At 32.9% G+C, this 14,154-nt stretch overlaps 1 protein-coding gene across 1 annotated transcript in view; it reads right to left on the reverse strand.

Moving 5' to 3' along the window:
- LOC108910740 overlaps window positions 1-12,933 on the reverse strand; it is a 20,062-nt gene extending 7,129 nt beyond the window's left edge. The window contains exons 1-5 of the mRNA XM_023454772.1: window positions 12,690-12,933; window positions 5,219-5,443; window positions 4,951-5,160; window positions 2,377-4,899; window positions 561-1,365 (exon numbers count right to left, since the gene is read on the reverse strand). Of these exons, the coding sequence (XP_023310540.1) occupies window positions 561-1,365; window positions 2,377-4,899; window positions 4,951-5,160; window positions 5,219-5,443; window positions 12,690-12,869 (3,943 nt within the window). The 5' untranslated portion in view covers window positions 12,870-12,933. The remainder of the gene's footprint in view (window positions 1-560; window positions 1,366-2,376; window positions 4,900-4,950; window positions 5,161-5,218; window positions 5,444-12,689) is intronic.
- Between the last annotated feature and the right edge of the window lie 1,221 nt (window positions 12,934-14,154).

Genomic DNA, 14,154 nt, shown 5'->3' on the forward strand with positions numbered 1-14,154 from the left:
TCGCTTAATTACGTCTTTAAGATTACAATGACGCTTTCAGAATCATGTTTGGTTGAAAATTAACGCCTGTACAGAGGCTTAAAGTTCATAACTTTTGGAGCCTCCGCTATAAACAAATAGAATTGTGCGAAAACTATTGCACCTACAGCGCCCACTTTTGGCACACTTTTAAAGTATGACAAAACCCTCAACTTGTCATAAGTTTTATAAAATTTTAACAATAAATGCGATAGTTATTAACAAATTAAAAAATGAGCACTTTTCTTGTTTTTTTGCAATAACTTTTTTGTTTATTAACCGATTTTAATTTAACAAGTCTCATTTTGTAGATAATTTTACTCCCTACAAGCTGTCTGGGAGTCACTTTTCGCTAAAATTGACGATTTTCCCGGCAAAGTGAAAAAATTGTTTTCCTCACTTATTTGTTTAAATAGAAAAGTTAGCTAATAACATTTTTTGACTCACGAGATGAGATACGTCTTGTATTATGTTCCTTTAGACAATTTTACAATAATATCGCGGATAGGAAAAGTATTCAGAAACTTTTTTTGAAAACTTACCTAAAGGCCTTAAGTTTTCTTTGTTGTTTATCGATCTTCGCAAATCATCTTTGTCAAAAATTATTTGATTAGAATACGACCTATTCTTTCTACTTTTGTTTTCAAAATAGTATTCTTTTTCACTATCATCACATTTGACTGTAGTTTGGCGTTGATGTAACCAAGGCCGATCCCACACCACAATGTCGCATACTTTGAATATGGTATTTTGAGGAAAGTCACAATCCTCTAAAGGTTTTGCATCAGTTTTTAAGCAATCCGACAGTGAGATTTCCACCTTTATCTTATATTTAGCTCCCGCCACCACCTGAGACGTAGCCGATACTATTTTATTTACTTTATGCCTGTTAGGGTGTTCAGATTTGGCATCTAGCTCTGTTAACGTGTCTTTAGTAAATTCGAGTATTCTTGGATCATCTAAAGCTATATTCGAAGGGGCCCCTACCAAGGTATTTCGACGATACCTGCTATAATTGGTTCTGTTTCTGTCACGGTCATCTTTCTTGGTGTTTTGACATTGAGATTTGACCACTTTGGGATTCGAGAGGTCATCTTCTACGTGTACAAGTACTTTACAAATCTTAGTGAGGTCAGGGAATAGCTTTTCTCTGCAGTTCTCGTCGTCTTCATTTTCAGAACACTGGGATATACCGAGCCGTAAAATTATGTGATAATAAATTCCATCGAGTTTCAGTTTCTTGGCACTTAATATTTGCAGAATTACCCTTTTGTGATTGTCATCGTCGATGTTATCCAATGAAAAAGCTGCGAAATCGGCCAGGTCTCTCACTAAGAATTTCTCTTCCTAAAAGCAGTACGTGGTGATTAGTAAGTGAATCATAACTTCCGCAAAATATAAATGACGTGTTAATTTTGTATGTCGACAAGACTTTAAGAGACATTAAACTAAAAGGGTAATATGGGTTTGCAAATATAAAAAAAACACCGCTGAAGACATTTGATGCGGAAAGATGACACGTAGGTTAATGATTTATCTAATCAAATATAAGAATCCATTGAATTCACTTCCACTAAAAATTTTAGAACCTTCATTTTATTAGAAAAATGAATAGTATTCAATTTATTACTTTTTCTAACTTTCCTTATGTTACTAAACACTGCAATAAACCTAACAAAATTAACTTTCTTTACATTTACACTGGCAATTCCATCATGACATATTACGTTGATAAGTTGTCAGTGCCATCAATTAACCAATAGTAGCAGCAAGTCACTTAAGGGGGAAAACCACATTAGGAGGCTCATTTTCAAGCGTTTCTCATGAATTTTTTTAGCGGGACAAATTGATTAGAATTTGATCAAATTTTGGCATTATTTTATCAATATTTTGAACTACCTATATTAAAAATTTATGTAGAATCAGCCATTCCGGCACCATATTACAGTCCTTCTTCTTCCTCAGAGGTATCATTCTGAGCTTACATCTGTTCTTTTCTTGATCCGACGGACGTTTGGTTTTAGACTCAAAAAATCGGAATGAATAGAAATTTCGTTTTGAAATTTCGGCAGCATATTCTTGAATAGTTATACTAACAATTTATGTAATAAAAAAAATCCAATGTGGTTGCCCTTCTTAAGTGTAAAATCGTAATCAAATGCAAATATCTGACTATATTGATGAATTGTAAGACAATGTTTATCAGAATTGTAGAATCGATTGTGTATTCGTCTATACAGTAGTGACATCGTCATATATTTTGATACAAAATGAGAACCAACCCTACTGATAAAAAATAAAATAAACAGTAAATCTACACTTTCATTCGTATAATTAAATAAATTAATAACTCTTTACCTGGGTAATTTTTTCAAGTTGGCCAACAGATCGTTTTACTTTATTAATTCTGACCTCCACATTGACATCGTCAGTATTGTGTTTTATTCGGTTTTGTTCTCTTGAGTTTTCTTCCGAACTGCTACTGCTGCTAGAAGAATCACTGTTATCATCCTCATGTGTTTTTTTATTATTTTCTTTACTTTCGTCTGAACTACTGCTCAACGATGAGCTGTCATTATTGTTGGCCTCTTGTTCTATTCTGTTTTGTTCCTTTGATTTGCTTTTCGAACTGTTACTGCTACTAGAAGAATCACTGCTATCATCCTCCTGCGTTTTTTTATTCTTTTTTTTACTTTCGTCTGAACTACTGCTCGACGATGAGCTGTCATTATTGTTGGTCTCTTGTTCCTTTGATTTGTCTTTCGAACTGTTACTGCTACTAGAAGAATCACTGTTATCTTGACCATTTTCATGCTTATTCTTTTCTTTACTTTCATCGTCTGAACTGCTACTGGATGATGAGCTACTATCAACCTTATTATTGGACTCGCGTTTTATTCGGTTCTCTTGTTTCGATTTGTCTTCCGAACTACTACTGCTCGAAGAATTACTATTATCAGTAGACCTTAAAGATTCCCCTCTTTTGTCCTGTTCGCTTTCCGATGAATTTGAATTCGAAGAATTTTCTAAATCTAAGCTTTTTGTAGACTGAGATTTATTATCCTCATGACTTTCAGAGGACTGTTTATTATCACTTTCTGAAGTACTATCTTCATCCTTTCTTCCTGCATTCCTCTTAAGTCTTATTGCTTTTTCTTTTCCGTCTTCATGGCTTTCCGAGGAGTCTGAATCAGAATTTTGTAAATCTCGTCTTCTTCTGTGATGCGATTCTTGTGTTTTATTATCTTCATGAGCCTCAGAAGACTCTTTGCTTTCACTTTCTGAAGTGTCATCTGCATCGTCTTTTCCTCTTGTATCCCTTTTAGGTCGTACTGCTTCTCTTTCATCTTGGTGGCTTTCTGAGGAATCTGAATCAGAATTTTCTAAATCTCGTCTTTGTCTGTGATGGGATTCCTCTGTTTTATTATCTTCATGAGTCTCAGAAGACTCTTTGCTTTCACTTTCTGAAGTGCCATCTGCATCGTCTTTTCCTCTTGTACCCCTTTTAGGTCGTACTGCTTCTTTCTCATCTTGGTGACTTTCAGAGGAATCGGAATCAGAATTTTCTAAATCTCGTCTTCTTCTGTGATGAGATTCCTCTGTTTTATTATCTTCATGAGTTTCAGAGGACTCCTTACTTTCACTTTCTGAAGTACCATCTGCATCGTCTTTTCCTCTTGAATCCTTTTTAGGTCTTACTGCTTCTCTTTCATCTTGGTGGCTTTCTGAGGAGTCTGAATCAGAATTTTGTAAATCTCGTCTTCTTCTGTGATGGGATTCCTGTGTTTTATTATCTTCATGAGTCTCAGAGGACTCCTTGCTTTCACTTTCTGAGGTACCATCTGCATCATCTTTTCCCCTTTTATGTCTTACTGCTTCTCTTTCATCTTCATGACTTCCTGAGGAATCTGAATCAGAATTTTCTAGATCTTGTCTTCTCCTGTGATGGGATTCCTCTGTTTTATTATCTTCATGAGTCTCAGAAGACTCCTTACTTTCACTTTCTGAAGTACCATCTGCATCATCTTTTCCTCTTGTGTTCCTCTTAGGCCTTATTACTTCCTCTCTTTCTTCTTCATGGCTTTCTGAGGAATCTGAATTTGAATTAGCTAAATCTCGTGGCTCTCTGACTTTATCTTCTTTGCTTTCAGAAGAATCTGAATCAGAATCGTCAACTTCTCTTTTTGGCCTAGTTTCTTGCAAATTAATATCATCATTTTTGTTCTCGTTTATTTTTTCTCCCTCGCCATTTTCATTTAAAGGATCAGTTGTGCTATCTGTCTGGCCATTTTCTGAATTTGAAATATCACTTGATTCTCTGTTACTGTTTTCTGTATTAACATTTTTCTCTGTCGCTGTACTAAAAGCATTGGTAGACTGACCGTGTGTCACGGCAACAGGCTCATAGTTTTCATTTTGTACCTTGTATGTGGTATACAACTGATTATTGGTAGGATTACCTATTACTTCTTCGTACTGGATTTTTTTGGGGAATGAATTAGCTTGAACTTTATCCTTTGGAAATGGTTTTGTATTTTCTGGTTCCATAAGTAAAATTTGGGATTCCAAATCAGCTAGACGTTGTGAATTCATTTCCCTTACTTTATTTTTGTTGACATCTGAATTAGTATTTATTTCATTGCTCATATCATCTCTTTGATTCCTTATACTTTCGGGTGGATATTTTTGAGATGTAGTGCAATTATTCCCAATTATTAGTGTGTCCTTACTAAGCCATGGCCTTTGTAAGAAAATTATTTCACACACCGAGCTATCTACACTGCCATCTAAAGGACAATTCGTTGAATATAAATCGACATGTTTTTGGCAGACTGTTGGAGCCACTTCCACAATCAAAAAGTATTTTATCCCAGCAACAACCTGGAAACATAATAATATATAACATTGGAATTTACCTAGTATCATTCTTACCTGTTGTTGTAATCTAATGACTTTAACTGCGATATGCTTCTGAGTTTTTTCGGTTTCTATGTGTCTTAAAGCTGTGTCTACCAATGACGAAGTGCCTTCAATGTCTGTGTTTAAATCAAATGGACATCCCACACATGGCGCGGTATCAGGTTTTACTGCTACAAAGTCAGCATTTTGATTGGAAGGTACAGCCTCATGACTAAGATCAATCTGGAAGGTTATTTGTGTCTTTGTTTTTGTTTCATTTAAATTTACAAAAAATACTAACTTTAGAATCATGTTGAGACCTTGTTGGTATAGTACTGCCATCATTTAAGCTTTCAACTGAAGCATCTTGTTTAGGATTACACAATACATCGCTTAGTACTCGATATTGACCGTCACTGTTTTGTACAAATCCATTACAAGTTAACACTTGCTCGGTACATGGTACCCCTGGATAGTTCACGATACAAGTTACGTCAACGTCAATGGTCAATTCAAAAATATCTGCCTAGAAAATGATGCAGTCTAATAATAGTTGGAGGTGCTATAGTTTTAATTATTTTTTTCATATTTCAATAAATTTTCCTGGGATTAATTCCCATTAAAAAATTTTCTAGAATATTTAAATGTTTTTCAGTTTTATAAATATGTACATTGCAATTTAAAAAAAATCTGTTGTAATAAACACTAGCGATATCTAAAGAGGCATATAGGTCAGTAATATAAAACAGATATTAATTGCCCTATTCAGATAAAATGTATAATAATATTCCTTTTTCGTTTTTATTGGTATGTGTATGATGATACAGTTGCTATGTAGCCTTTCTGGCACAAAAATTTTAATCAGCATTTGCAAATTAAAATATTGACATTAGGGTTTGCCAACCCTGAGAAGAAGGTTGCACATATTTTTTTTCATCAGCTGATATACAGGCTGTTACAAATTCGCTTCTCACTACAGGGATCTCGAAAACGGTAAGAGATATGAACCAGCTTAAATGGCGGCAAAGTTGCGTAATCAGGGGACCAACATTATGCCTCTAAAAAATCAGGCCTAACATGATTTCAATCTTGTTTGAGGTGATAGTGAAAAAAGAATACTTTCTCATGGCCACTTTTTGTCATCAAAAACGAATTTCCAAAATTTCGGTATTTTTCAAATATTTTGAAAAATAATCACATTAGCCTTGATTTTTTAGAGGCATATTGTTGGTCCCCTAATTAAGCAACTTTGCCCCAATTTAAGCTAGTTTGTATCTCTTACCGTTTTCGAGATCCCTGTAGTGAGAAGAGAATTTGTAAGAGCCTGTATACAAAACGTTTTTTTTTTTCAATTTTGATAAAATTTTATAACATTCTATTTTTCGAACTTCATAATGCTGTAACTATATGAAAAATAAAAAATTTGGTATAAATAAAGAATCCGCTATTGTATCAGTTGAAGAAGAAAATACAAACAAATGTGAAACTCTTTTCGAGTTCTCAGGGTTGGCAACCACTACTTTAACCTTTTATTTCACATATTTTCAAAATTTTTTTCGTCAGTAGAACATAGAAATCATTCCCTAAAAAATGATATGGGTCCCATGCTTTATTATCAAAATATGACCCCTTTAATTTTCACCAGCCGCAATTGACTATTAAACTTAAAAAATAAAATAAAAAACAAAACCATTTTAAATATGCCTAAAATCAAACACGTTAAAGTGTTGAATGAAATCAATTCAAAATATGGCTGAAAAACATAAAAAAACATCAAAGTATTGATTTGTTAAATAGCAAACCGGAACAACTATTATTTGAATGTACAAACATTGAAACATCCAGGCGCAAAAATATGTATGCATGATTAAATTCATGAAATTTGCATTGGCAGACATAGAGAGAATAAAAACAATCTAAGTATAACCTTTGGATAATTTTTTAATTCCATTAAATTTAGTCACTATATGCATTGTGATTACTATGGTATATATGTAGATATTTCTTTTCACTTTTATGATGACAAAAGCATTTTTGAGCAAATATACGAAATATTTAAAATTAGTCGAGGACCAGCGTTTAGCGTTACAAACTTTTAAAATTAGCTATCAGGAAAATATATCAGTAAAAGGTCAAAAGTGAAGAATATTGGCGCGTTACCATAATTAACTATTTATTTGATGAAGTAACTACTAATTAAGATAGTATCTATCTTGAATGTGTAAAATATTATTTTTTCAAATAAAATCTTCAAGAAAATATTCAATATTTATTTACATATGTATAACATTAAACATACATTACATATTTGCATTATACATGCTGCTGTATACACAGATAACATTTACTTTTCTGTATTTGGTATAGATTTAGTGCTTTTCCACTAATATAATTAATACCTACATATAAACAAAAAATGTAATAATAACTAAAAAGTTAATAAATGCATGGTTATATAATATACCTAAATATGGAGATCATTTCTAGATTACTAGTTCAACTAAAGAGAAATACATAAGTTCAATAATTTATTGCAAATTGACTTTTGAGGACAATCTATACATTTTACTCATTGTAAAATTTAATTTAATGGAATAACTTCAGAAACAATTGTTAATAGCTTATTTCCGTTTCCGCCTGCAACATCTCAGCATCTTGGCAGAAGTTTGTCGACGTTTTTGGAATTTAGGTTATTTTATTTTTTTTAATAAAGAGGATTATTCCATTCTCATTTCTCTAGATTTCTGCGTGTCTCTGATAAAGTCCTTACGTTCGTATTGTTAGGTCTTTGTTCTCTTTATAGGTACAATCTTAATAAAGCAAGAAGGAAGCGTTTAAATATTAATAAGGCTACCTATCAGCGAATTAAAATTGTCAAAATATAAAAATTGTGGCAATAAATGCCAGGTGTTCAAGAATTTGTTGTTGAATGTGGAACTGTAAGTTGCACAGTTAAAAATTATGATTATAAAAACATTTCTCATATACTGGCTTTATGTTGTTCGCAGCATATACATACAAATTCTCACAAATAAAAGTTTTTCTCGATTGCTGAAAAATACTTTCACCAAAATAAAAGGTTAAATACGCGAATAAGATTATAATTTATTCCAAATTGTAGAAACTAGCTGAAGGTAGCCGCGTAAATAATATTTTATTCATAAATAACATGATCATTTTAACCTTCAGTATGTAATAACTTAATTAATATATAACAATAATAACATTTCTTTAATGATAAATATGTTGCAATACACACTGTCCTTTTAACTACCCACTGCACTAACAAATCTGTACTTGCGCGCAAAACTTAAGCCCACTGCATGCAACTGATTTGAGAAATTATAAAATAATTTTTATTAAACACAAGAAATTACATTTTCCATAGTAAGCATACGCGAATGAAATCAACTGACACCAAAATATTATCAATATTATTATCCTAGTTTGGGTTTTATGTTAAAAAAATGGTTTGGACATGTGAACTTTTGGTAAGAAATTATGAATTTACAAAGCCCGATTTACCAACTAGGATTACAAAAGAGTACCTAGTTAACTTTTGCTCCAGAACTATCAAGGACTAGTTGTATTTTTTAATATCAACTAATTTTTCTTAATTTTGGATTTGTTGAATTTTGCGCGCAACCTACAAAGTATAAATTATATACTTCCATTTATATTAAAAATTAAATAACTTTGATCTATTAAATACAAAGTAAGTAACACAAAATGAGTTTACGAAAATTTTCTCGTAGTGATCTAGATAATAATTATCTATACAGGATGATTCACAACTTATCCAAAAAAAATTGGGAATATATGCGGCATGAGAAATGGAGTCATTATCGTTAAAAATTTTTTTGTAAAATCCTTAGTTTCCCAGAAAAAAATTATTGAAGTACATTTAACCACTACATAGCTCAACACCTGTAGACTCTAGCATCATTCGCAATACGCGTGGAGAGCCACGTGGCTCCGAATACTGAAGTCCGATTTTGCAATCGCCGTTGCGATAGTGTTTACCTGGTATGTGTGGTGTTTACAATAGTTTTTTAGTAGTTGGTATCAAAAATGGTTTGCGTGTATAGCAACTCGGAGTTGATGGATATCGTTTTAATTTATGGTGAAGCAAGACAACATTTGTATATGGTGAAGTAACGAGCGTTCAAATAAAAACGTGGTCGAAGTTGGCTCCGACACATTGGACGTAGGGAGTAGCTTATAGCGACCAACTTAACCTCATTTCTCAACGAGCTGTATAGCAGCTGTCAGTTTCAATAACGTTAATGACTATATAACTTTATTTTAAAGAATAATCGTGATAACAATAACAAACAATTAAAGGAGCTGCGGAAAGTGTCCCCCTCCTTGTTATAACAATAAATTAAAGCAGCTCCTGAAAGTGTCCCACTCCTTGTTCCAAGCACTTTTCACACATGTTCCTCAAAGAATTAAAGACATTTTCTAAGATGCGTCCATTTCTAAAGTAGGACTCTAAACACTTTTTGTTCTTGAGAAAACACCATTTTAAACGCTTTTTAAAACGAAAATATTCAAATTGATAGCGGCGATATAGCGCTTTGACAGATAACGTTTAAGTTCATTTCCAAATTTTCAGAACCAACTTGACCACGTTTTTATTTGAACGCTCGTTATTTGTGTTATGGTGAAATATTTGTGTTAGTTCGTAGAAACTGACAAATAGTGCACCCGGAGTGAATTTTCATAAACCCCTAAAGAGAAACAACAAATACAAAAAGCAAAATGACGCTGTGTGTTTATTAAATAAGGAAAATATGTTTGGTTTGGTAAAAATTTTACGACTAATTAATATTTTATTTTCTAGAAGTGAGAAAACATTAGCATTATTTATGAAAGCAATTTAAGAATAAAATGAGATTGAAATTCAAGCAATAACTTTATAATACCTAGATTGTACAGGGTTCATCAAAAGTATGGAAACCCTCAAATATCTCATCGGGAAATCATTTTTGGCGAGGACAAATATTTCAGCATTTTCACGGCGCTTCCGATGTTAACCTTGACCTTGACGTCAAGGTTCAAGGTCATCTCAAGATAAAGCCGATTTTTAAAATGGCGACCCTCCTTTTCGACCCCGGAAATGGAGAGAGCAGAAAATTCTGCATCTGCATGACTTTGACCGTGACAAGGTCAATGGTCAAGGTCAGTTCAAAGTCAAGTGTTTATTTTTACTGTAATTTTATATTTTTAACTACGGGAGTGACAGTGTTTGAGTGTACCCGATGGTACTCCTTAGTAACCTTGATCTTGAGGTCACTAAAAAATTATGAGTCCCTTCTATTCCACGTTGAAACTAAAAAAATGACATCCGGAATAATCACTTGACCTCTACCTGACCTCATGTTTAAGATCACAATAACATGCAGAATTATACGCATTTTTATTTCTAGCGTCGAAATAAGGGGTCGGTTCTCCAAAAACCAATATGACCTTGCCATGTTCTTTCGACCTTGATCTCAAGATCAAGGTCACTAAGGGGTATCATCAGATATCTACTCGGAGACTGTCACTCCCTCTGATTCCGTAGTTACAAATAAAAAATTACAATAAAAATCAATATTTGACCTAGAACTGACATTTACCATTGACCTTGAGGTCACGGTGAATGTTATATGCTGCTCTTTCTATTTTCGGGGTCGAAACGGAGGGTCGCCATTTAAAAAACCGACTGATCTTGATATGACCTTGAACCTTGACATCTTGGTCAAGGTTACCATCGGATGCCCCGTGAAATATGCTGAGATATTTGTCCTCACCATTTACCCCCAAAAATGCTTTCCCGCTGAGATTTTTGGGGGGTTTCCATACTTTTGACTAACCCTGTATATGCTACTTTTAATGTAGCTCGTTGGTGAACCACTAATTCCAATATTTTATGCAATTTCCCCCTATAAATGCACTAGGGACTAGGGGAATATCTTTTCCCAGCATTTGCAACTTATTTAAATTGTACGTGAACCTGTTTAAAAGTGTATAAAGTTATTATATAGCTAAATTGATTTATTTATTTATCAGGTATATAATTGTATTTCATCATGTTTATTTGGGTTTCTTCTATCTAAATGTCCTTCTTTACAATTTGTACATACCTACATTCAAGGAGTGTTCTACCTCTCAGTATATTTTTACTGAAAATATCACGTCTCTTTTGGCAATTAAAAAATATGTAAAGTAGGATGAAACTGGATAAGTACCGTTATTGACGGATTTTGATTTGATTTCAACAGCAAACCTTGAAATACGTGTACATAAAACATATACAGAAGGGGTAAAATTTAATTTAGTAGACGGCGAAAAGTTTAACGATAAATCCAAACAAAGAAAGAACACTTAATTGTTTTCTTATTTCTACTAACTAAAATTCTTGATATCAAAAATTGCACCATCATTATTTATTAATTAAAATGATGTGGTTTCTCGAATTCGCGTTACAAAATTATTTATAAAAACCGTTATGCGTACTAACCGTGAGGGGTCACGTAAATTATTTATCTTATCCAGACTTTATTAAACATAAGCAAGTGATTAGTAATATATTTATATGTATTTGCCTTATCGAATGTTGGTTCCAACAGAAAAAAGTACACTAAACTAAATAGAGACGTAAATCCTGGTAAACATCTAATTCTAGAGGAAGTTTTACATAATTTATTAAATGGTGTAAAGCACTTAAGAAATTACTTTTATTTTATTTAATCTTTTGACCGACCTCACACACCTACATTAGTTAAGAAGACACATGATTCATTTCAGTAAATAGTAAAATTAAATTTTCATCCTACAACTTCCCAAAATGTACTTGTAAATTGTCACGGAGAAACGCCATTGCATTTATGGCATATTTAAAGCAATTGCTGGGACAATAAATAAGCAACGACGTATTTGCTTTATGAGCGAATATAATTTTGCATGGAAAATATAATTTTTAATTTATTAGCAAATGTTATGTGAAAATCATTTGCATTATTGTCTTAGAAAGGTAATTTTATTTCCATATGCGAAGCTAATATATGTATAACAAATACTTGATGCAGTTCACAGATAAAGAAAATTGTACATATAAAAATATATTAAGAGCTTTCTTTTTTAAATAACCAATGTTAAAATTTGTTTAAAATATCTATAAATATTAGGATTTTTCATTATTGCACAACACATTTTTTTATTAGAATAAAATTTCGAATATTTCATTATATTTTCTGACAAGAAAATTTTTAAATACATAAAATTTAAACCAATCTAGTGCCATGTGCCAAATAAATTGACGCCGAAATATGTTTGGATATTTTTGGCTTGGCTTATTTCTGACTAATTAAAATTTAAATCTAGATTGAAATTTTTTTCTACTGAACTACAAAAAACTTAATACGTCGAAAACCGTCAGGTTTATGTTTATAAGAAATGATGAATATGTGCATTTATATGTAGGTACCTTATCGGTACCTATATCATTTTAATTTTGGGTAAAAAAATGGAGTTTTAGGTAACTGACATAAAACACCCTGTATATTCCAAAATATTTCAGGGGTCTATTACATTACGTTTGATAACTGCTGTACAAAACAAAATAGAAATTCCAAAATTAAAAATAAAATATAGGTAGTTGCATGGGTTCTCCATTAATTTATTCAGAGAACTAATCAAGGCTTTGGAGTGTTTAAAACCTACTATTTTATAAATTATTCTTTTCACTTGTAAATATAATAAAATGAATATGTAAAATATATTACCTTTTGCTGGGAATTGACGAGTATGCCCTTCTTATAATCATATATTTTATTGGGATTTGAATTTAAATGCTTTAAAATAGCTGAAATATGGGGCTCATACTGTTCAGTTTCATTTATATTTGATGTATACGCTCTGAAGACACAACAAAATAAAATAAAAGTCAATTTAAAGCACACCATTATAACACTTTACACTTCACATCTATGACCATTCTATGACTACACAATGTTGCGGTTTATTTATGTCATTTCTTATTTTTGTGTTACTTGTCATTACTCAGCTGATGACAGTGTTGCCAGATGACTTTGTACTAGATCAGTAGAGGTTTACGAAAATTAATTCGTAGTGATCTAGATATATCAATTTCTCTTTCCAAAACCATAAGAATCTGGGCACCCGAAATTCATTTTCGTAAATTCCTAATTGTAGTCAAGCCGAATTCGTGTGATTTGAAATTTTGAAATCAGAGTAACCGTTAGAGTAATTCCACACGACAGCTGCACTATGGCACGTTCCATGGTACGCGTGCCATGGCACGGGTCATGTGAAATTTGAGTGAATAAGACTATCTACATTTTTAAATCATGTGACCGAATAATGGAAATATGGTCTGATTATTTACATTCTTATACCAGTTCCACCAGTCGTAACAAGAGTTTTAAAATTGATTTCGTGCGTTTATTAAAAATTTTTACGCACTTGATATAAAATAGCAAATTTATAAAACAAAATGGAAAGTGATTAATATAATAAAGTTGATCTAGTTATAATTGAAAATATAAACAAACGGGCCTTGTTTCCAATATTCGGTCAAATTAACAAATAAATATATAGATAGACGTATTCGCTCAAATTTAACACGACCCGTCCCATGGTGTAGAATGACATAGATAAAATAAAATACTTAAAAATACAATACAATTTTGTAAAAGTTAATGAAATTGATAATTCGGTAGATTTTGAATACAAATCAGTAGATCTGTACGCGCCACGCGCCATTATTCCATGGCTAGAAATTGGCCTCAATGATTTGGGATCGAGGGGGATTATCCCTCTTTATCCTGCCTCATCTCGTGTAGGCCTGGACAGCCTTCGTAGGTGGGCCCCATCCGTCGTCTACCCCGACCGCAAATGCGGCCTACACGAGATGAGGCAGGATAAAGAGGGATAATCCCCCTCGATCCCAAATCATTGAGGCCAATTTCTAGCCATAGAATAATGGCGCGGTGTAGGCGCTTTGTGGGACCTCCTTTTGTCCTGGCTGGGCCCTGCCGGCTCCCTTTCTTCTGACGCTCTTCTTGCTTCGCCGGCTCGTCTGTGTAAACCCCGGGGGTGCTGTCATGATATTAGAAGTAAATGAAGCGTGATCAGTGGATCTGGTAGCAATGCCAGTGATGTAAACGAGAAATTCTCTAGAATTCCCTCGTATGTTTTATAAAGATACTTTACTTTAAAAAACGGATG

The sequence above is a fragment of the Anoplophora glabripennis genome, unplaced genomic scaffold (genome assembly GCF_000390285.2).
Source record: "Anoplophora glabripennis isolate ALB-LARVAE unplaced genomic scaffold, Agla_2.0 scaffold402, whole genome shotgun sequence".
In the NCBI taxonomy this organism is placed as follows: Eukaryota; Metazoa; Arthropoda; class Insecta; order Coleoptera; family Cerambycidae; genus Anoplophora; species Anoplophora glabripennis.